Source organism: Gigantopelta aegis, chromosome 13, assembly GCF_016097555.1.
Source record: "Gigantopelta aegis isolate Gae_Host chromosome 13, Gae_host_genome, whole genome shotgun sequence".
NCBI classification, from domain to species: Eukaryota; Metazoa; Mollusca; class Gastropoda; order Neomphalida; family Peltospiridae; genus Gigantopelta; species Gigantopelta aegis.
In genome coordinates, this window is record NC_054711.1 from 33830400 (window position 1) to 33851466 (window position 21067).

The 21067-nt window shown below is 39.7% G+C and overlaps 2 protein-coding genes across 2 annotated transcripts in view; one reads left to right on the forward strand and one right to left on the reverse strand.

Annotated features, from left to right (window-relative positions):
- The first annotated feature begins 885 nt into the window (after positions 1 to 885).
- Positions 886 to 21067, forward strand: part of LOC121387878 (chitin synthase chs-2-like) — a 73222-nt gene continuing 53040 nt past the window's right edge. The window contains exons 1-3 of the mRNA XM_041519112.1: positions 886 to 1016; positions 13854 to 13963; positions 16215 to 16620. Coding sequence (XP_041375046.1) covers positions 13893 to 13963; positions 16215 to 16620 — 477 coding nt within the window. The 5' untranslated portion in view covers positions 886 to 1016; positions 13854 to 13892. The remainder of the gene's footprint in view (positions 1017 to 13853; positions 13964 to 16214; positions 16621 to 21067) is intronic.
- Positions 5502 to 6125, reverse strand: LOC121387275. Its single transcript, XM_041518300.1, has 2 exons — positions 5993 to 6125; positions 5502 to 5758 (listed from the first exon to the last, which is right to left on the reverse strand). The coding sequence occupies exons 1-2, from the start codon at positions 6099 to 6101 to the stop codon at positions 5502 to 5504; spliced, it is 366 nt and encodes a 121-aa protein (XP_041374234.1). The 5' UTR covers positions 6102 to 6125.

Genomic DNA, 21067 nt, shown 5'->3' on the forward strand with positions numbered 1-21067 from the left:
TAATAGTCACAACTTTCATGGGTATGTTCAGGGGTTTAGCATCAGTCAGCTGATCAAACAAAGACAGCTTTGTAATCAGATAGATTACTAACATGTTTTAAGGGGTAATGTTTTAAGTGGCAAAATAGCACCCCCATTATTACATGGTACAATAAAAATGGACATACGATTTTCTGAACAATAAAAAAGTAAAAAAACCACGTGACACCCTATGTCCTTGCAGATTGGTTAAATGAAGGTGCCCCTGCGCGTGCTGTAACCTCACCGTGGTGCAGGGGTGTAACATTCTCTTTGAGAATGGCCAATACAGCACAAATTGAAGTTTAGAGTAAAATTCGGTGTCCGTAAAATTCTGTGATATTTGTATTTGTATGTTTGCACATTTCTTTACACTGTTTTTGTTTAAACCTTGAATCTTTATGTTGATCATCACTTTATTTATTTGCATTACCATAGTTTGACACCCAATAGCCGATATTGTATCGTGCTGGGGTGTCGTTAAACATTCATTCATTCATTCATTCAAATGAAGGTGCGATACTTGTTATACGTGTAGTGCCGGGCTGTACCGATTTGATACTTATTTCAGGTTTTTAAAACATGATAACATTAGCAATACTGAGAATTAATGTCGTCCTATAGAACCTGTAATGCATTAGCATTTCCACCCACAATCATTCACTCACTCTCACCATTGAAGTTAGAGTGGAAAGGCAACCCACTAGACACCAGCTTTAAATGTCCGGCAGGTCGGGGCACGCACGGACGCGCGATTGCTTTCAGTTTATTCTGCACTTCCAACGGCGAAATGTGAGACGTCACAAAGGAGTGATAGCATTTTATAGCATTGTGTACCTGTTATCTACTCGCTTAAACGTCTGGAGGTGACACTGCACAGTGGCTGTCTTCACCCAACATACGTTGGAGAGTCTGGAGAAGAAACTGGCCGATTGATGGGAAGAACATTCCGTGTGTTGGACAACAACCACACTTAGAAGCAAGTGTCATTGTTGGAGGTAACATTTCGAATACTATAACTGTATTATGTTGGTTTTTATTACGACTCGGATCCAGGGGGTGGGGTCGAGCTCGGCGCTAAAGCGATCACCTTAGTGGCAACCGCCCTCAACATACTCGTTTTGTACCCGTCCTAACCAGTAGAAGTCGTACCTTAAGGTCGTGACAAGAACTGGCCTGTCTTTGGGAAAGGGCATATAAAAATACTTTGCTTGTTATCGATAGGAGCAGCTGCAACGGGTTTCCTCCAAATCTTTAAAATAAATGTAGAAATAACCATATATAACAAAGCACAATTAGTAACCGTATATTTCAATCCTATTAAAATTAGCTCCACTGGTTAATAACTATTAAAGATGATTTCAATCGGATTGCCGTACTTTTCAAATGTGCTGAGGTGTCGTTAAACTATTACCCCTTCCTTTTCCTCGGAGGCACAGTGGGTCTGGGCAGGAGTGGAGGTGTGGGGTGGATCGACTGTCACTCTAAAGGCTCATATAGAGTGGATGTGGTGCGTGGTATGTGCTATCCTGTCTGTGGGATGGTGTATCTAAAAGATCCCTTGCTGCTAATCGAAAAGAGTAGTCCATGAAGTGGCGACAGCGGGTTTCCTCTCTCAATATCTATGTGGTCGGTCTTTAACCATATGTCCGACGCCATATGACCGTAAATAAAATGTGTTGAGTGCGTCTTTAATGGTTCGTTCACCCACTTGCCCCAAATCGAAACAAACTGATTTTTTGTTGGTTTAAACACAAACATGTATACGCTCATACGCACGCACGCACACACAAAAAAGGAAAAATGTCGTGAAAATCACCCACAAAGAGCAAAGGCAACAATACAAATCTTGGTTACCGGGCAAACACACCCATGCACCTACTAGTGTTTTTACACACCTGATAATATTTCGGCTCGTGATCTGGTAGATTATTTTCAGTTTGAAGTTAAACAATGTCGTATTATACGAGGCATCTGTTAAATTTACGCAGTTATGTGGCCAGTCCGATGTGGCCCCCGGGGAAGAACTAAAGACCATCGAATCTTATGAGCGTAGCGATGAAGTCATTAGGCCTGGTGGGTACTTGGTTCGTATCCCCGTGTCAGCTCCAGTCCACGCTGAGTGGACAGCTCGATAGGGAGGTGTAAGAAGTTAGTGTACGAGATTTGCAGGGGACAATATTTCAAAACCTTAGGTAACCGGTTCACGTGAGTTTTACTCAGGTAACCGATTGCTTGGTTACGTGACTATAGTTCTCGTAACCGATGAGTTAGGTCAACCTAATCCTAAAACACTTGAACTATGGTTACATTGACGGTTCAAAAATATAAACTGATTTTCACTTTCATTACTGACATATGGTACTTTTAATTGTAATTGTGACTAATTATTAAAATTTCATTGTTGTTTACATGTTGATGTGTATGTGCTGTTTACATGTTGATATGTATGTGTTGTTGACATGTTGATGTGTATGTGCTGTTTGCATGTTGATGTGTATGTGTTGTTTGCATGCTGATGTGTATGTGTTGTTTACATGCTCGTGTGTATGTGTTGTTTGCATGCTGATGTGTATGTGTTGTTTGCATGTTGATGTGTATGTGCTGTTTGCATGTTGATGTGTATGTGCTGTTTCCATGTTGATGTCTATGTGTTGTCTGCATGTTGATGTGTATGTGTTGTCTGCATGTTGATGTGTATGTGTTGTCTGCATGTTGATGTGTATGTGCTGTTTGCAAGCCGATGTGTGTATGTGCTGTTTGCATGTTGATGTGTATGTGCTGTTTACATGCTGATGTGTATGTGCTGTTTGCATGCTGATGTGTATGTGCTGTTTGCATGCTGATGTGTATGTGCTGTTTGCATGTTGATGTGTATGTGTTGTTTACATGTTGATATGTATGTGTTGTTTGCATGCTGATGTGTATGTGTTGTTTACATGCTCGTGTGTATGTGTTGTTTGCATGCTGATGTGTATGTGTTGTTTGCATGTTGATGTGTATGTGCTGTTTGCATGTTGATGTGTATGGACTGTTTGCATGTTGATGTGTATGTGTTGTCTGCATGTTGATGTGTATGTGTTGTCTGCATGTTGATGTGTATGTGTTGTTTGCATTGATGTGTATGTGCTGTTTGCATGCCGATGTGTATGTGCTGTTTGCATGCTGATGTGTATGTGCTGTTTGCATGTTGATGTGTATGTGATGTTTGCATGTTGATATGTATGTGTTGTTTACATGTTGATATGTATGTGTTGTTTGCATGCTCGTGTGTATGTGTTGTTTGCATGCTGATGTGTATGTGTTTTTTGCATGTTGATGTGTATGTGCTGTTTGCATGTTGATGTGTATGGACTGTTTGCATGTTGATGTGTATGTGTTGTCTGCATGTTGATGTGTATGTGTTGTCTGCATGTTGATGTGTATGTGTTGTTTGCATGCCGATGTGTATGTGCTGTTTGCATGCCGATGTGTATGTGCTGTTTGCATGTTGATGTGTATGTGTTGTTTGCATGTTGATGTGTATGTGCTGTTTGCATGCTGATGTGTATGTGCTGTTTGCATGCTGATGTGTATGTGCTGTTTGCATGTTGATGTGTATGTATTGTTTACATGTTGATGTGTATGTGTTGTTTACATGTTGATGTGTATGTGAACAGTTTTCGATTAGCACCAAGGGATCTTTTATACGCACCATCCCACAGACAGGGTAGTACATACCACGGCCTTTGGTATACCAGTCGTGGTGAACTAGCTGGAACGAGAAATAGCCCAAATGGGCCCACCGACGGAGATCGATCCCGGACCGATCACGTATCGAACAAGCCCTTTTACCACTGTGCCACGTTCCGCCCCCTGTCCTAAGACTGCTGCATCCACTTGTCTCCCACCAGCCGCCCAAAACTAACCATTGACGTTCCACCCCCTGTCCTAAGACTGCTGCATCCACTTGTCTCCCACTAGCCGCCAAAACTAACCATTCACGTTCCGCCCCCTGTCCTAAGACTGCTGCATCCACTTGTCTCCCACCAGCCGCCCAAAACTAACCATTCACGTTCCGCCCCCTGTCCTAAGACTGCTGCATCCACTTGTCTCCCACTAGCCGCCAAAACTAACCATTCACGTTCCGCCCCCTGTCCTAAGACTGCTGCATCCACTTGTCTCCCTCTAGCCGCCCAAAACTAACCATTCACGTTCCGCCCCCTGTCCTAAGACTGCTGCATCCACTTGTCTCCCACTAGCCGCCAAAACTAACCATTCACGTTCCACCCCCTGTCCTAAGACTGCTGCATCCACTTGTCTCCCACCAGCCGCCCAAAACTAACCATTCACGTTCCGCCCCCTGTCCTAAGACTGCTGCATCCACTTGTCTCCCACCAGCCGCCCAAAACTAACCATTCACGTTCCGCCCCCTGTCCTAAGACTGCTGCATCCACTTGTCTCCCACCAGCCGCCCAAAACTAACCATTCACGTTCCGCCCCCTGTCCTAAGACTGCTGCATCCACTTGTCTCACACTAGCCGCCCAAAACTAACCATTCACGTTCCGCCCCCTGTCCTAAGATTGCTGCATCCACTTGTCTCCCATCAGCCGCCCAAAACTAACCATTCACGTTCCGCCCCCTGTCCTAAGACTGCTGCATCCACTTGTCTCCCACTAGCCGCCAAAACTAACCATTCACGTTCCGCCCCCTGTCCTAAGACTGCTGCATCCAGTTGTCTCCCACTAGCCGCCCAAAACTAACCATTCACGTTCCGCCCCCCGTCCTAAGACTGCTGCATCCACTTGTCTCCCACTAGCCGCCCAAAACTAACCATTCACGTCTGCCCGGACAGAAAACTCGGATAGCTGCGGAGTGGATCCAGGACAGCACACAGACGTACAAGACAGTGGGTGCACCGGGGGTGGGGTGGGGTGGCGGTGGAGTGTGAACTACCCCCCATAGTTTTGGAGCACATCATTAAATTCGGGCAAAAACGATAGAGATATTCAGGCAAAATCAGCTGGCCTAAAACAATTAAACCATGTGTTTGCACCATTCAATCCACAATAATAGTTGTAATCCAGGTAAAAATGCGTAGTGATTCGTTTGCAACCCTATATAGCTGTTTAGGTATAATGCTAATATGAATAAAGCAAGAATACCTACCCCCCCCCCCCCCCCCCCCCACACACACAGACAAAAAAACAACCCTAACATGTTCATATATACTCGCCGAAACAAACTACATGTTTACATAAACACTTTGGATGATAAATTTATAACATAAGATTTGACAGAGTTCTCTTGATGAAATTGTTTGTAATCATATCTTACTTGACCAAGCCCAGTGGAATACAAAGATCCGTGGCTGTTTGACGTGTGTGGAAGTCAAGTGTTGACAATAGACACACTTTAAGACAGCAAACAAAATACACGATAAGGTATGTTATGTTTACAGTTAGTTTTAAATCCTCTTCAGTGTTATTGGGTCAAGAGAGCACTAAGCACGTATCCACGCTGGAGTAGAGTCGTATCCACACTGGAGTAGAGTCGTATCCACGCTGGAGTAGAGTCGTATCCACGCTGGAGTAGAGTCGTATCCACACTGGAGTAGAGTCGTATCCACACTGGAGTAGGGTCGTATCCACGCTGGAGTAGAGTCGTATCCACACTGGAGTAGAGTCGTATCCACACTGGAGTAGAGTCGTATCCACACTGGAGTAGAGTCGGGGATGGGGGTGGGGAGACACTGATAATCTATAATAAACATAAAAGTTAAAAGATAACAAATAAATAAATTGAAAAGAAAAGACCTGATCAAAATCAAAAATGAATATCAAATGGAGTTAAGTAAAAACAAACAATTAAGCAACTAATTAAAGACATAAAATACTATTCTTTAAAATTGTTTAGTTCTAAAATAGATAACTGAAGCATTTTAAAGTGGGTTTTTTATATTTTATTCCAATTAAGGTTCATGCACACAAATACCTATTTGGGGTATCTGCGCATTAGGATGAATACCACCAAACCAAATCACATAGACGACAATAGTAACATGTGTGTCTAAAACTCCTACATTCAGGGTATCAATCGACATATACACCAGACATACATGTATACACCATACACACAATTAAGACGTAACGGTAGAACTGTGAACCGCTTTGCACCCTGTGTGAACACTATAAAAGGGTCCAAGTATTGAACCGGATTTTAAGGACAAATGATATCAGATCACATATACGAGCGTAGCGCTGTGATCAGTAAACACACTTATATATCCGCTTCATCGTGTACGAGTGTCTCTGGTGGAAATACACGGTCTGTCTCCACGGTGTCGTTTACATATCCTTCTTAATCCGCCGTCGGGTATACAGCAAGTATTTATTACCCTTAAATCACCGATTGGGATAGGCTGCAATAATGCTTAACTTTCATGTTCTTACATTTGTTCAAGATATATGTTACACGACTAAGCAGGATATATACATAGATTTACATTATTATTAAATGACCAAATAGGAGATAAACTAAGTGTTGGTTGCAGCTGCAAAGTAGAAGGGTAAACCGAGAAAGACAATAACAGCCCGAGGTGAGAATTGTTAATTAAGTCGTACACTTAGATCACGTTTTTATCAAATGGAGTGAAAAAGCAGGTTTTATATCGATAAATACCATGGGAATCCCCATGTCCCAATTGCTCGAAATAATTTTGAAAGTTAGTATTCTGATGTCACCGGTAGATGTCGCTCGAAGCACAACAATGCCTACGTGACGACAAATTTCACAGAGTGCGCACAGACTTGGGGTACGTTCTTTTCACCTCTCCTGGACATGTTCCAACTGTTCTGTCCTGGTTGTATCCCCTCTCCAGATATCGTAAGACTTTATTGGTTTTAAGGGTTTGTAACGTTTTGTATTGAGACACTTACTTGTCTGAACTTTATTTTTACTGAAAATGTTCACGAACTGTGAAGAAAAATCTCACAAATGAACAACAACAAATCAGATGTTGATTGCGCGAACCGTGCACGAGAAAACAAACCGAACCAAAATGATAACGGTCACGTGGTATACCAACGTCTGTGAAATTGAAATGGAAATATCCCGTCTAAAAATAGATTAGATCTTGTCTGCTCAACGGTTTTTTCTCAAACATGCGTTCGTTTTTAAGAAATAAGAAAAATGCATTTTGTGGTATTACAAAAACCAGGATTACCAGGATTACCAAAAAACACTTCATGTGAATGGAAATGTATATTCTAAATAATAAACGGTAAGTAAAGTGTAATTTTATTTGTGAAAAAAATGGGTTTAATAGTGTGACGGAACATGCTCTTAATTTTGTTTTCGCCTGTGGCGATACTAATTGTGTTAGAGGGCCGTGTACAGTTTCATTGCACTTAGCTCAGGTGGGCAACTTGTTACGTAATACTTCTGCGTGACGGTCCTCGAGCTGTACTTCTAATACACACCCAGCCAGGTGCGGAGGCCATGTGGCGAGTAGTTACGTAATACCTCCGCGAGTGCGCTTTTTACAACCGTGATTTGGCGACGATGGCGACAGCCAGTCTGACGATCAGAGAAAAATATACCGACTCTGGGAGAGGTGGATATCAGATGATAGGTGCGGTACCGCGTTGTACCCCCAGGCGATATTCGCTGTCTCTGAGAGTTTTGAATAAATAGCTAGGGTTTAGAGATATCTAGGAGAACCATAGGTAGGAGAACCATAGGAAGGTATCCCGGGGGAACGTTGTCAGTCCGGACTTTGGTAAATATATTATTTCTGCTCTGTTGTATAACCTTGATGTGATTGATGTGACTTTAAATATTTTAATACTGTATTATACCAATATTCTTTAGACAGTGTCTTCGGTCATCTGTCGAAGTAAATCGTAGACTTTTTGTTCTAACATTATACGAGTGTTTGGTAATATAAAGCTTAGCCAGTCATCCTAGAAGACCTAGGTAAACTGTAGGTTATTGTCTTTATTGTGATAGGTACCAGTATTAATTCTGTATTACAAGGTTATTGAATGAGTAGTTAGGGTTAATTAAAAATTAACCAGTTAGGAATAGTGTTGTAATTCTTTTATTAATTAAGTTCCCCTGGAAGCGTTTCTCCATTATCGCACGTGTGTGCTAGCGTTTCTCAATTATCACACGTTATTGAACGAGTAGTAAGGGTTAATTAAAAATTAACCAGTTAGGAATAGTGTTGTAATTCCTTTATTAATTAAGTTCCCCTAGAAGCGTTTCTCAATTATCACACGTGTGGGTGTTGTGTCACGGTGAAGTGATTAGCAGATTGTGTAACCTAGACACCTAGAGATTAACTAATTAAGTGATTAGTTCTGGGTTGTTATTATTTGTTGTTATTAATTAACTACTGCGGCAGTACATTTGTCAGCGTAGGTTAATACAGATTCCAAAGTGTATTGTGTTTTTGTTGTGTTTTCTAGTGAACTAAACGTGCTATAATAATATATACTTTATATAAGATCGTATCTCTGATCATACCTAGACGAGCCAAAGCGGTTTTGAACTGCCCGTTACAGAGAGATCTAATAGATATACAGTTAGGAGAGATATTTGGACAATCGTGTTTTATTCAGTTACGGGTATTATAGAATCCCCGTGACAGGAGTAGAAAATTGGGGCGCTCGTCCCGGATCTGAAACGGGACATGCATATTTAAAAAAGTATTGTTTGTAAATGGGGGCTTTATAAATTATTTTTACAAATTACCAGAAGTAGCAACGTTGTTCACTAGAAAATTAATTAATAATAAGTGCGTCATATCTAAACATGGATAAGAATTTGCTGGATAGGCCTACGCTCAGTGTAGTGGAGATTAAGCGAGCACGTAAGGCCGAGTTAGTTGAAATCGCGGGTGAGCGAGAAATTGATTTAACATCAGCTAAAACCTTAGGAGATATAAGGACAATTATTATCCAGGAAGTTTTTGGTGATAGTCCTGTTATGGAAGACAGTGGGATTGTTCCAGAGATAGAGATAAATGAGTTAAGTGTGGAACAACAATTAGCTTTTAAAAAGCTTGAGTACGAAAGAGAAGAACGTGCATTAGATAGAGAGAGAGAAGAGAGAGATAGAGAGAGGGATAGAGAGAGAGAGAGAGAGAGAGAGAGAGAGAGAGAGAGAGAGAGAGAGAGAGAGAGAGAGAGAGAGAGAGAGAGAGAGAGAGAGAGAGAGAGAGAGAGAGAGAGAGAGAGAGAGAGAGAGAGAGAGAGAGAGACAAAGAAGATAGAGATAGAGAGAGAAACAGAAGGAAGGGATAGAGGAGAGAGAGAGAGAGAGAGAGAGAGAGAGAAGAGAGAGATAGGGATAGAGAATTCCAGTTAGCAAAATTAAAAGTGGAACATGAGGTAAAGTTGAATACTGAAGAAGTTAGACGGGAAGCCGGAAATGGTTTTAACATGTCGGAGGCTTATAGATCAGTGCCTGTATTTGATGACCAGGAGGTAGATATGTTCTTCCAACTTTTTGAACGGGCCGCTAAGCAGCTAAATTGGTCGCAGTCTAAGTGGACATTGTTAGCCGTGTCAAAGTTTAAGGGGAAGGCTAGTGTAGCTTATAATTCAGTGAGTGATGAGCGAGCAAGTCAGTACGACCTAGTTAAGGCTGCAGTGTTGAGGGCTTATGAATTACGACCTGAGGATTATCGTTTACAGTATAACGAGTTGAGAAAAACGCAGGGTCAGTCTTATAGTGAGTTTGTGGCTAAGAAGGCAGGGATGTTTGATAAATGGGTGGTGTCTCACCAGGTAGAGTCATATACCGAGTTACGGGAGTTGTTGATCTTACAGGACATTAAAAATGGATTACCAGTTAGCTTACGTATTCATTTAGAGGATCGTGATGTCAAAAAGATAGAGAAGGCAGGCATAGTGGCAGATGACTACGTGTTAATACACAAAGTCAGGCAGTACAGGGCAGTTCTATACAACAGGGTGATAAGAAGAAATTTCAGCCAGGTTTTTCCCGGGAAAGTAACTATCGGGGAGAGTCATCTAGTTGGTCAGCTAGTCAGGCAAGGAATGCACCTGGTGGGCAAAGTAAGGATAAGCCTGCGTTATCAGCCAATGCACGAACTTTTCGTCCACATTGCAGTTACTGTAAAATGGATAACCATCTTGTCGGGGACTGTTTTTAAAAGGAAACGCGATAATGCGCACGTGGTCGGTTTAGTGAGGTCAGCTCCGTTAGCGAGAGAGTTAATGGTTAGTCCCATGGCAGAGAAAGTAAACCCGTATGTGTCCACTGGTATGGTTTGTGATGTGAAAGAAGAATTGAGTCCTAAGGCAATATCAATCTATAGAGATACCGGGTGTAGTCAGAGTCTGATCACGCAAAAGTGTTTAGCTGGTATTGAAAATTCAGATACAGGACGTAGTTCGGCTTTAACCTCAGTTACTGGAGAAAATATGGTTGTCCGGTAAGATAACGTTTTCTTGTGTTCGAAGTTTGTGACGGGACCAGTCGTTATGGGTGTTGTGAAGGACTTGCCTGTTGAAAACATAGGAGTTTTGTTGGGTAATGATTTGACTAGTCAGTGTTGTGAGCCGAAATGTGACCAGTTGTTAATTAAAGACAGCCCTTTATCAGTAAGAGAGAGTGAGGTTGATGAAATTAGTTATCCTGCGTGTGTAAAGACTAGGGCTATGGCCAGAAGGGTAAAACGAGACCCAGAGGATATTTGTGATTTGTCTGATACGTGTGTGAGCCATGAAATTGGAGTGGATAAAGTTATCAGTAAAATGGTAGATAAGTCAACTGACGAAACTAATGTGGTGGAACCTGTTGATCTCCCGCAGAGGAGAATTGAACCAGTTGTGTTTGATAGAGGGGATTTACCTTGTAATAGACAAGAGTTAATTCTAGAGCAGGGGGCTGATCCAGAATTGTTGGCAGCTCGCACTACATTGTTAACAGAGGGTGAGATGGAGGATCAGATGTCAGGTTATGATATGGACAAGGAAATATCAATGAATAATAGAGTTAGAGATAGGAAGGCTAGGAAGCAACTGAGCCATGCTCAGAGGAAAAATAAAATCAGTGTTTGATAGGAAGGCTAGGAAGCAACTGAGCCATGCTCAGAGGAAAATAAAATCAGTGTGTGATAGGAAGGCTAGGAGTCGGAATTTTAAACCAGGGGATAAGGTGCTGCTGTACCTTCCCATTAAACGGGGTTCTGTGCAGAACAGGTATTTCGGGCCCTATGTTGTGCACAAACGGGTCAATGAGAGAGGGTATGTGATAAACACTCCTGATAGGGTTAGGAAAAGTAGGTATTGTCACATCAATTTGCTAAAAGGTTATTTTGACAGACTGCCGATAGTTCCAGAGTTACCGGTCCAAATTGAGAGTCACTCAATTTCCTGTGATGACGTCAAGACTGCAGAGAGAAAATTAACCAACAGCCAGATTCTAGCAGACTTGAACCCCCAGCGAGCAAAGTTGACTACGTTGAAACAAGACAATGTTTCCATTTGTCAGAACCTTCCAACGGTTACCAATACCTTAAGCCAGGGTGTGCTCTTGGAACCCAACGCTACACCGATTCGACAGCATGCCTATCGGAGAAAACCTGCAAAACGTGCACCACTGAAAAAGAAGGAAACGAAGTCCCAGTGGTCAGATGAATGCGAGAAGTCATTCAACCGTCTCAAGCAGAGGCGCTACTCGTCTCCCGTGATGGCAGCACCAGACTACCGATGCCGTTCAAGCTAGCTGTGGATGCCAGTGACGTGGGAGCTGGAGCTGTGCTGTTCCAGGAAGACGAAGACGGACTGGACCATCCTAATGAAAGCCTCCAACCAGAGAGTTTGAGAAAGAGTCTTCTTCTGCAAGAATACCCAATTACCATTGAACATATCAAGGGCACACCCAATATAATCGCTGATGCCCTGTCCCGAAGTTGAACGTTATGATAATGTGTTGACATTCTTGATTTCTGTTTTGTTTTTATATATTTTATTTGTATACCAGGGACTCAGAGACTCAGTGTGATTACTGGTGGTCACCTTATTATTACATGTGTTATAAATGCCCGGATGCGTCGGTTAACGCACTTTTGTTTTAATGTAGTATATTTCCCTATTCCTAGAGTAGAGGAAATATCCTTTTTGAGGTAGGGGTGTGTGACGGAACATGCTCTTAATTTTGGTTTCGCCTGTGGCGATATTAATTGTGTTAGAGGGCCGTGTACAGTTTCATTGCACTTAGCCCAGGTGGGCAACTTGTTACGTAATACTTCTGCGCGACGGTCCTCGAGCTGTACTTCTAATACACACCCAGCCAGGTGCGGAGGCCATGTGGCGAGTAGTTACGTAATACCTCCGCGAGTGCGGTTTTTACAACCGTGATTTGGCGACGATGGCGACAGCCAGTCTGACTATCAGAGAAAAATATACCGACTCTGGGAGAGGTGGAATATCAGATGATAGGTGAGGTACCGCGTTGTACCCCCAGGCGATATTCGCTGTCTCTGAGAGTTTTGAATAAATAGCTAGGGTTTAGAGATATCTAGGAGAACCATAGGAAGGTATCCCGGGGGAACGTTGTCCGTCCGGACTTTGGTAAATATATTATTTCTGCTCTGTTGTATAACCTTGATGTGATTGATGTGACTTTAAATATTATTATTATTATACCAATATTCTTTAGACAGTGTCTTCGGTCATCAGACGAAGTAAATCGTTGACTTTTTGTTCTAACATTATACGAGTATTTGGTAATATAAAGCTTAGCCAGTCATCCTAGAAGACCTAGGTAAACTGTAGGTTATTGTCTTTATTGTGATAGGTACCAGTATTAATTCTGTATTACAAGGTTATTGAATGAGTAGTTAGGGTTAATTAAAACTTAACCAGTTAGGAATAGTGTTGTAATTCCTTTATTAATTAAGTTCCCCTGGAAGCGTTTCTCCATTATCGCACGTGTGTGTGTTAGCGTTTCTCAATTATCACACGTTATTGAACGAGTAGTAAGGGTTAATTAAAAATTAACCAGTTAGGAATAGTGTTGTAATTCCTTTATTAATTAAGTTCCCCTAGAAGCGTTTCTCAATTATCACACGTGTGGGTGTTGTGTCACGGTGAAGTGATTAGCAGATTGTGTAAACTAGACACCTAGATATTAACTAATTACGTGATTAGTTCTGGGTTGTTATTATTTGTTGTTATTAATTAACTACTGCGGCAGTACATTTGTCAGCGTAGGTTAATACAGATTCCAAAGTGTATTGTGTTTTTGTTGTGTTTTCTAGTGAACTAAACGTGCTATAATAATATATACTTTATATAAGATCGTATCTCTGATACCTAGACGAGCCAAAGCGGTTTTGAACTGCCCGTTACAGAGAGATATAATAGATATACAGTTAGGAGAGATATTTGGACAATCGTGTTTTATTCAGTTACGGGTATTATAGAATCCCCGTGACAAATAGCGAAAAACAACGCCGTAATGGTTAACAACTAGCCGTAACTAGGGTGTGTCCCTTTAATATGTGCGTTCAGTTTGTAGTTTTCTTACCTGCGTATGTGTGTGTGTGTGTGTGTGTGTGTGTTGGTGTGTGTGTGTGTATGTATGTGCGCGCGTGCGTATATACATGTATGTGTGTGTGTGTGTGTGTGTATATATATATATGGTGTGTGTGTCCGTCCGTGTGTGTGTGTCAGTGTTTGTAAAAAACCAATGTCATGCTGTATACATGTGTGTGTGTGTGTGTGTGTGTGTGTGTGTGTGTGTGTGACAGATGTCCATCTCTTTTCTGATGCTATCACTAGGAAATATAATTAGCTCTAATTTTTCTCTTTTACAGATTTCGACCGTGATATGAATTCCTGGAATTGAGATCACAATGGCGTCGAAATCAGGGGTTGAAAATGAGGGCTATGTGGAAGACGCCCAGGACGCACCTGACGCTGGAAGGTATAACAAAATACAAAATGCCAAATCCTCCGAAGACGGAAACACTGTTTATGAAAATCTTCAGCTAACATCTGGGACGAGTAAAACTAGTGGCACACAAAGTTCAACGTATGATTGGTTTATATTTTAAAATCATTGCTGCATTGCACTCGCTTCATGTGCTCGCCATCGCATGGCACGCTTTGTATCCAATAACGTTGTTATATAACTGGAAATAATATATAATAACAAAATACAAATATGTGATGAATTCGACTGTCAGTTTGACCAAACCAATCTCCATTCCATTCTTACGTCCATACATGTATATGCACGCTGGCTTATTTTCACATTTACGACCCGATCAGCGCAGTTCGCTGTTATTAAATAATACAAACATCGGTTTGCTTGGTGACACCCATTATTTGCATATAACAAAGTTCAAATTATGTTTTCTTAATATTGCAACCACTACGCGCACTATTCATAACAGTTACTGTGAGTAACACGCCTGTTAAAACCAAGTTATTATGAGTTACAGTGCGACACGCCTCTTAAATCAAGTTATTATGAGTTACAGTGCGACACGCCTGTTAAAACCAAGTTGTTATGAGTTACAGTGCGACACGCCTGTTAAAACCAAGTTACTATGAGTTACAATGCGACACGCCTGTTAAAACCAAGCAAGGTGCAGAGCTGTAGTTAGAGGGGTAGGAGTTGTCAAGTTAACTACCACTTCTTGTCAATCTCCCCACCTCCCCCCCCCCCAAAAAAAAAAAAAAAAAAAAAAAAAGCATTGCATATTATTTCTGGTTCTACATATCCTAAAATGGTTTTATAAGCAATCTATATATAAAGAAAATGTTATCGGAGATGACATGTTTAGGTCACCTGAGTAGAAGTATCAAGTGACGTATTGCGATCCGTTTTCGTCCTTCATCGTGCCACATTTTGTTTTACTTCTTTTCAAAACTACTTGTTTGTGAATGTGCTCATTCTGCCGCCAAACCGGGGGCGCGAGAGTTGGGGCTGAAATGAGGAAAATTAAAAACAATATCAAATTACTCGATCATTTCCAACCGAATTTTGTGTCACGCTTTCTTGGCACATAGAGAAACACATTTATTACCTTTGTCATTCTGATCCCATCAGGGGCCTGGAAGTGTGTGTGTGTGTGTGTGTGTGTGTGTGTGTGTGTGTGTGTAAAAGGAAACAATTAAGCAAAAAAACTAACAAATCGTGTTCTCTACTTCCAGAAATGCTATAACCGAATAGTTTTCATATAAGAAACGGTCTACAGATGATTTATCTAATTTGTGAATGTTCAACAATTTTGTGTCCCCCTTTTGTCTCCGAAAATGGGATGACGTTTTTCTATGGTTATACAGAAACATGCATTTAAACTGATATTTCTTCGACTTCTTCTGCAATACCACTTAACCAATTCCAAACAGATTTGTAAAGGAATCTTCTTTGGCACATGGAACAAATTGTGAATTTGGTTATTCTATCACCACAGGGGTCTAATCTGTGAATGGCATTAATGTCAGATCCCCCGTTTGTCAAGTTACTCAGGTAGGGTGAGGTTTACTATAGTTACATAAAGAAATGCATTTAAACTGTAATTTGTTCAGATCTACTAGACTAGTTCCAACTAAATGTGCTTGGAAGTTTCATTAACTTATGGAGGAAAAATTTGAATTTGGTCGTTCTGACACCACACGTCACCAAGCAAACCATGTTTTGTCTTACATTCTAACAGCGAACTGTTGAGCGGTCGTAAGAGGATTATGGATAATGTATTAAGTGTATGTTTAATTGTGTGATGGATATATAATTATGAGAGAAGAAAATCGTTTCATGTAAAGCATTATGTATTAGACCAACAATCGTGGTGATGACAGGACAACACAATACGTTCATAATTATACATTATGCAGTTTATTTTATGATTGAGTATTTCTCTTTTTGCCTAATGATGTAATAATGATAACACATCTAAGATAATAAAAACGTTTAATGTAAAACATTATGTAATAGTTCAACCATAGTGGTGATGACAGGACAACACAATACGTGCATAATTATGTATTATGCAGTTTGTTTTATAACTGTTACGTTGTGTATTTCTTTTTTTGCCTAATGATGTAATAATTCACACTCGAAGTTCACTGAACTGAATAATATTTTTAATACTCAGGATCCATTCCACCGACAGCCTCAGCCTCAACGTTAGAACACTGCTATAAATAATTTCTCCTTTATCCTTCAGATATCAACCCAAGAAATGGGACATATTCCGAATAGTGAACGATGAAGAGATTTCTACCTCTGCGGGGTTCGAAATATGGAAGACCATCAATGCCATAATAAAACTTCTTACGTGCACCGTTTTCTTTGGAATCGTTCTGGGCACGGCCGTCATGTCGAAGCTCAGTTTCCTCATGATGACTTTTCACATCAATCCACTCGACAAAGACTTCGACGTGTCGTATGCTAACTCGACTGCTGGGCGTGACGCGATCTTCACGATCAAACGGTCGGGAGCGGTTGACGTGAAATGGTTGTGGGGCTTGATGATATGCATATGGACTCCGTACGTCTTCACGTTCATTCGCTGTTTTTGGCAGCTTATTACTAAGAACACTAAACGGATGCAGTGTGTGCCTTTTCTAGTGGTGAGTCTACTTCCAATTTAGAGGTGCATAACCCAAATTTTATCAGAAGTTACATTTTATTTTTACCTTTTAGGTAAATTTCAATAGCTAATCCATAACACAGGTACACCATGTCATTTGCGGGAAAATACAGTATTTGTCGGGGTGTAAAAAATGTTACGTGATTTGCTTGACTGGTTGTACCAACTGCGGATGAGACCGACCATATTTTTGCAACACGCCTCACTGATTAAATTTGTTGGACGTCTTGAATTTATTATGAATGGGAATACCACAACTCGGTAAATTTTATTTTTACTGTTTCTTTGAAGATTTCTTGTGCATATTTGGCCCCAAAATGTGCTAGATTGTAGTTTTTCGCGTATTGAAAGCTAATTCTAGGATATAGCAATGCGTAATCTGTTATCGTGATAGAACTTGGGTAGCCAGAGTAATCTGACTGTGGAGGTCTAGACGGACATTTGGACAGATATTGAGTCAAGGGTGGGGAACCTATTGTTTTTGCTGGGATTATTATTATTATTTATTATTATTAATTTTGTATTACTATTTTTTAAGCCGTCTGTTTGGTCGTTTCTGGGCCGATTTACCTGAAATTTGGTGGGTAGTTTGGTGCATCGGGGGGATTGATCGTATTAATAAATTGTATGCATTGGTTATGTGTATTGATATCTATCGCGAATTATGTGAATTTGTTTTATGAAAAAATGCTTCAGACGTCTTTATTGTCATATTGTGAAAAACGTTCTAGGCCCATATAGCTGAAATTTGGTAAGTATTTAGGCCCATAAGGGGGATTGATCGCATTAAAAATTGTGTTAATACGTTAAGTGTATTTGTCTCTATCGCGAGTTTCGTATTGTATGTCAGTGTCTATGAAATTTACAAGTGAAAACTCTTGAAATTCTATATTTACTTTCTACTGCCTATCTATATAAAAGTGTCAAAATATTCAATTAATCCGCTGCTTGCTTCCAGGGGAAATGGGATGTCTAATGTTAAGTCCGGCTCGTTTCAGGCAATTTTTTCGTTTTTAAAAAGCGAAAATCAGTGTATGTGGAGAAGTTTTGAAGTTACGATGATATTGTTTTCACTGCTATAATCTATTCGTTAGAGCGTAATAAACTGTAAATTTACGTTAATTTTTGAAATTTGTCAGATTCATTTTGTAAATGAAAACTGCGCTTATTTCCGCAGTTTGTATCTTTAAATAGATTAACGTGACAGATATACAATGTATATGGTATGATGACTCATTTACTGCTTTAGTAACATGTATAGTATGAAACAAGTGCAGTGTTAGTTGTTAATATGACACATTTAATGAAATAGCCTAACTACAACGCATTCTGCACGTGTGGCTACTTTCGATTTGTCAGATGCACTGGGCAATAGGTCAGCTCAATGTGTAAGAGGTCAGCCGTCGAGAGCTGTCGTTAAGGGGCCTTTTTAGGGTTTTATGTGTTTTGCTTTTAAAAGGTATTATTGATGTTTGTAAATTAAGTTCTGGGATGATTTGGCTGAAATTTGGTAGTTGAGTGTGTGCGTATATGTGAATTGGGGTGAGGGTGAACGGGTAATTGTTGCTATAATTAGATAACATAAGGAAGTCTGAGTAATAAGTGACAGTAGAGGTCAGCCGTCGACAGCTGACCCTGTTAAAGGTCTTTATAGTTTTTTTTTGTGGTGTTTTTAAAAGGTTTTATTGTTGTTTGTAAATTAAGTTCTGGAACGATTTGGCTGAAATTTGGTAGTTGATTAGGTGGCAGTATATGCGTGTATGTACACTGAGGGGTGGGTGTGGGTGTGTAATTATTGCTATAATTAGATAACATAAATAAGTGCATGTATGTGGTTTGTGAGTGCGTAATTATTGCTGTAATTAAATAACATAAATATGTCTCAGTAATATACAGCTATTATAGCTTGGGAATCCGCCATTACCACTTGCGGTTATATTTATTATTATTATTATTATTATTATTATTATTATATAAATATACATGTATATATTATTTCCCAACGTAATCTTTGTTGCCTGGGTCATAGCAACGCCTTGAAAACTGACGTAAGTTCAGTCAACCGTTTGTCGCTAACGTTCGCTAGGGTTGGTTGGTTGTAAATTTGTACATGCTTATATGCCACTAGAGCTTCAAGCATGTCTGCCCCGGGCCGAGTCCTGGATAGCCAGGGGTCTGCTCCGGGCCAGAAATTTAACGGGACAATTTGGATATTTACTCTAAATAATAAAATAGATATGGGGACAAATTAAAAAAATATATATAAATTTGTTTGGTGTAATCCCAAAACAATTTAGTTAAATATATATAATATAATTTCAAAATAAATCTTAAAATTAAACACCAAATTTTGAACGGGCTACTGAAATAATACTCTCATAATCTACTTCATATTAATTACTTAAGCCCTTGTCTGGAGAGGGTTGGTGGTTTAAAGGCTCAAAGGGTCACAGGAAATACCGTTCGCTAGCCCGATTTTTACGCTACACAGTAAACGAATTACCACTTCGGTAACCAATCAAATAGTTCGCGAACGTTAACGAAACGTTCAGTGGATGAACTTAGTGCTGTTATTGCACACTACTGACGTCACGTGTCGCTATAGCAGCTGCAAGCTTGTGACAGTCGCGTTTTCTGAAATTGACATCAATCACTGTATTTGACATCGCTGGATGTCATTAAGATCGATTGTGAAGCGATTATAATCATATTTAACGTTTGTTCAAAATTATAGTTTGTGGATAATAAATAAATTATAACATTCGCAGGAGTACCATTCGAAATTTATGAAACACGTTTGGAAATTGTTTTATGCTCCTCGCTCCAGCTCGGGGGAATAAAATAATTCCCAAACTCGTTTCATAAATTCGGTATGGCACTCCCGCTCATGCAATAATCTACCTTTCTTACACACCTGTTAGTTAGAACATTATTCGTTATTTTTTATAACACATATACGTGCGATAACATTTTACAGACATACGACTGGCTGCACCTAGGTGAAAATCAGGGCCCCGTTCCAAGAAGCGATCTTAGCCCTAAGATTACCGTAAGCGTATAGCTACCATATGCACTTAAGTTGATCTTAGGGCTAAGATCGCTTCGTGGAACGAAGCCCAGGTCACCAATGCCATACCATTTAGTGGAAAAGCACGGTAGAAATTGAAAACTAGATGTAACGTACAAGTTTACCTGAAATTGAATCGTCTGTGACACACTATAGAACTGTCGGCAATAGAATAAAACTGATTTTCGTCGATTATTTCTTACATATTAAATTGACAAGTAAATATTTTGTAAATATCTATTTAATGATAGTCTACCTAATTTAGCAGTTACTTGTTTGGGCGCTCATTGATGTTCAAGCTGGTGTTTACTCTTTAAATTAAAAGAAAAATGTCAATAAACAGGTGATTTGTGCACTTTATTGGAACAGACTATAACAAATTTTGGTCAACGTGTGCCAATTTCATGGCTGTTACAATATGTGAGGGACTGTTTCTGATGATGGTTTGCCCCCATCCCTCTCCAAAACAAAATATTTGTAGTCATTTATAAGTAACTTTTGAGCAAAACTGTCAAGAACCATTAAGAGTGATCAATTATACCGGTATTAACGGTGCTATCTCAATGTTGCCCAATGACAGCTATTGCAAATTGTTTTTTGTTTTTTTTTAATAAAATTTTGATTTAACATTTAAAGAAGACACCTTTAACAATATGCCCATAAATGATTATAGGAAATAATTTTATCTACTGGTAGAAAATACATTTTTATTGGAGAATCTTTATCACAGTTCGCATTTTATAGCACCTTTAAATTGTTACAAGATTGTGTAAATTTCTAATGTACTTATATTGAATTTATATTCAATAAATATGCTTGTCATAATTAATAATTTATGCTGCAGTTCAAAATAATCAGTTAACTTGCAGTTTTAAATTAAAAGTTTGTTTAAGGGTAAATGAAATTGATACATATCAATCAAAATGTGTGATAGTCTGTTCCAATAAAGGTCACAAATCGCCTGTTTACTGACATCTTTAGTTTAATTTCAAGAGTAAACACTACTTTGTACATCAATGAGAGCCAAAACAAGTAAATACTAAATTAGGTAAAGTATCATTGAATAGGTATTTGCAATATATTTACTTGTCAGTTTAATATGAAAGAAATAATCGACGAAAATCATTTTTATTCTATTTCCGACAGTACTTTAGGTAACTATAAGCGCTTTCGCGCGTTCGATACATTTTTAAAGGAGCTCAATCACGGATTTAGTGGGCCTTGTTTCTCTAAATATGCGTTATAAATGAAACTTACATTCATTTGGAATACCAAACCTAGTTATTGTACGAGCCAAAATATTTTAATTGAACTACAATCGAGGGAATTCCATGATACGCTTCATTTTTAAAATTTGGAA

Bases quoted from the DNA above. Each gene is read 5' to 3' on its own strand.
- LOC121387275 (XM_041518300.1), bottom strand. From the start codon at position 6,101: ATGTCGATTGATACCCTGAATGTAGGAGTTTTAGACACACATGTTACT. The intron at 5,759-5,992 runs GTATTTGTGTGC...TGTTTATTATAG, and splicing joins TGCGCAGATACCCCAAATAG to ATTATCAGTGTCTCCCCACC.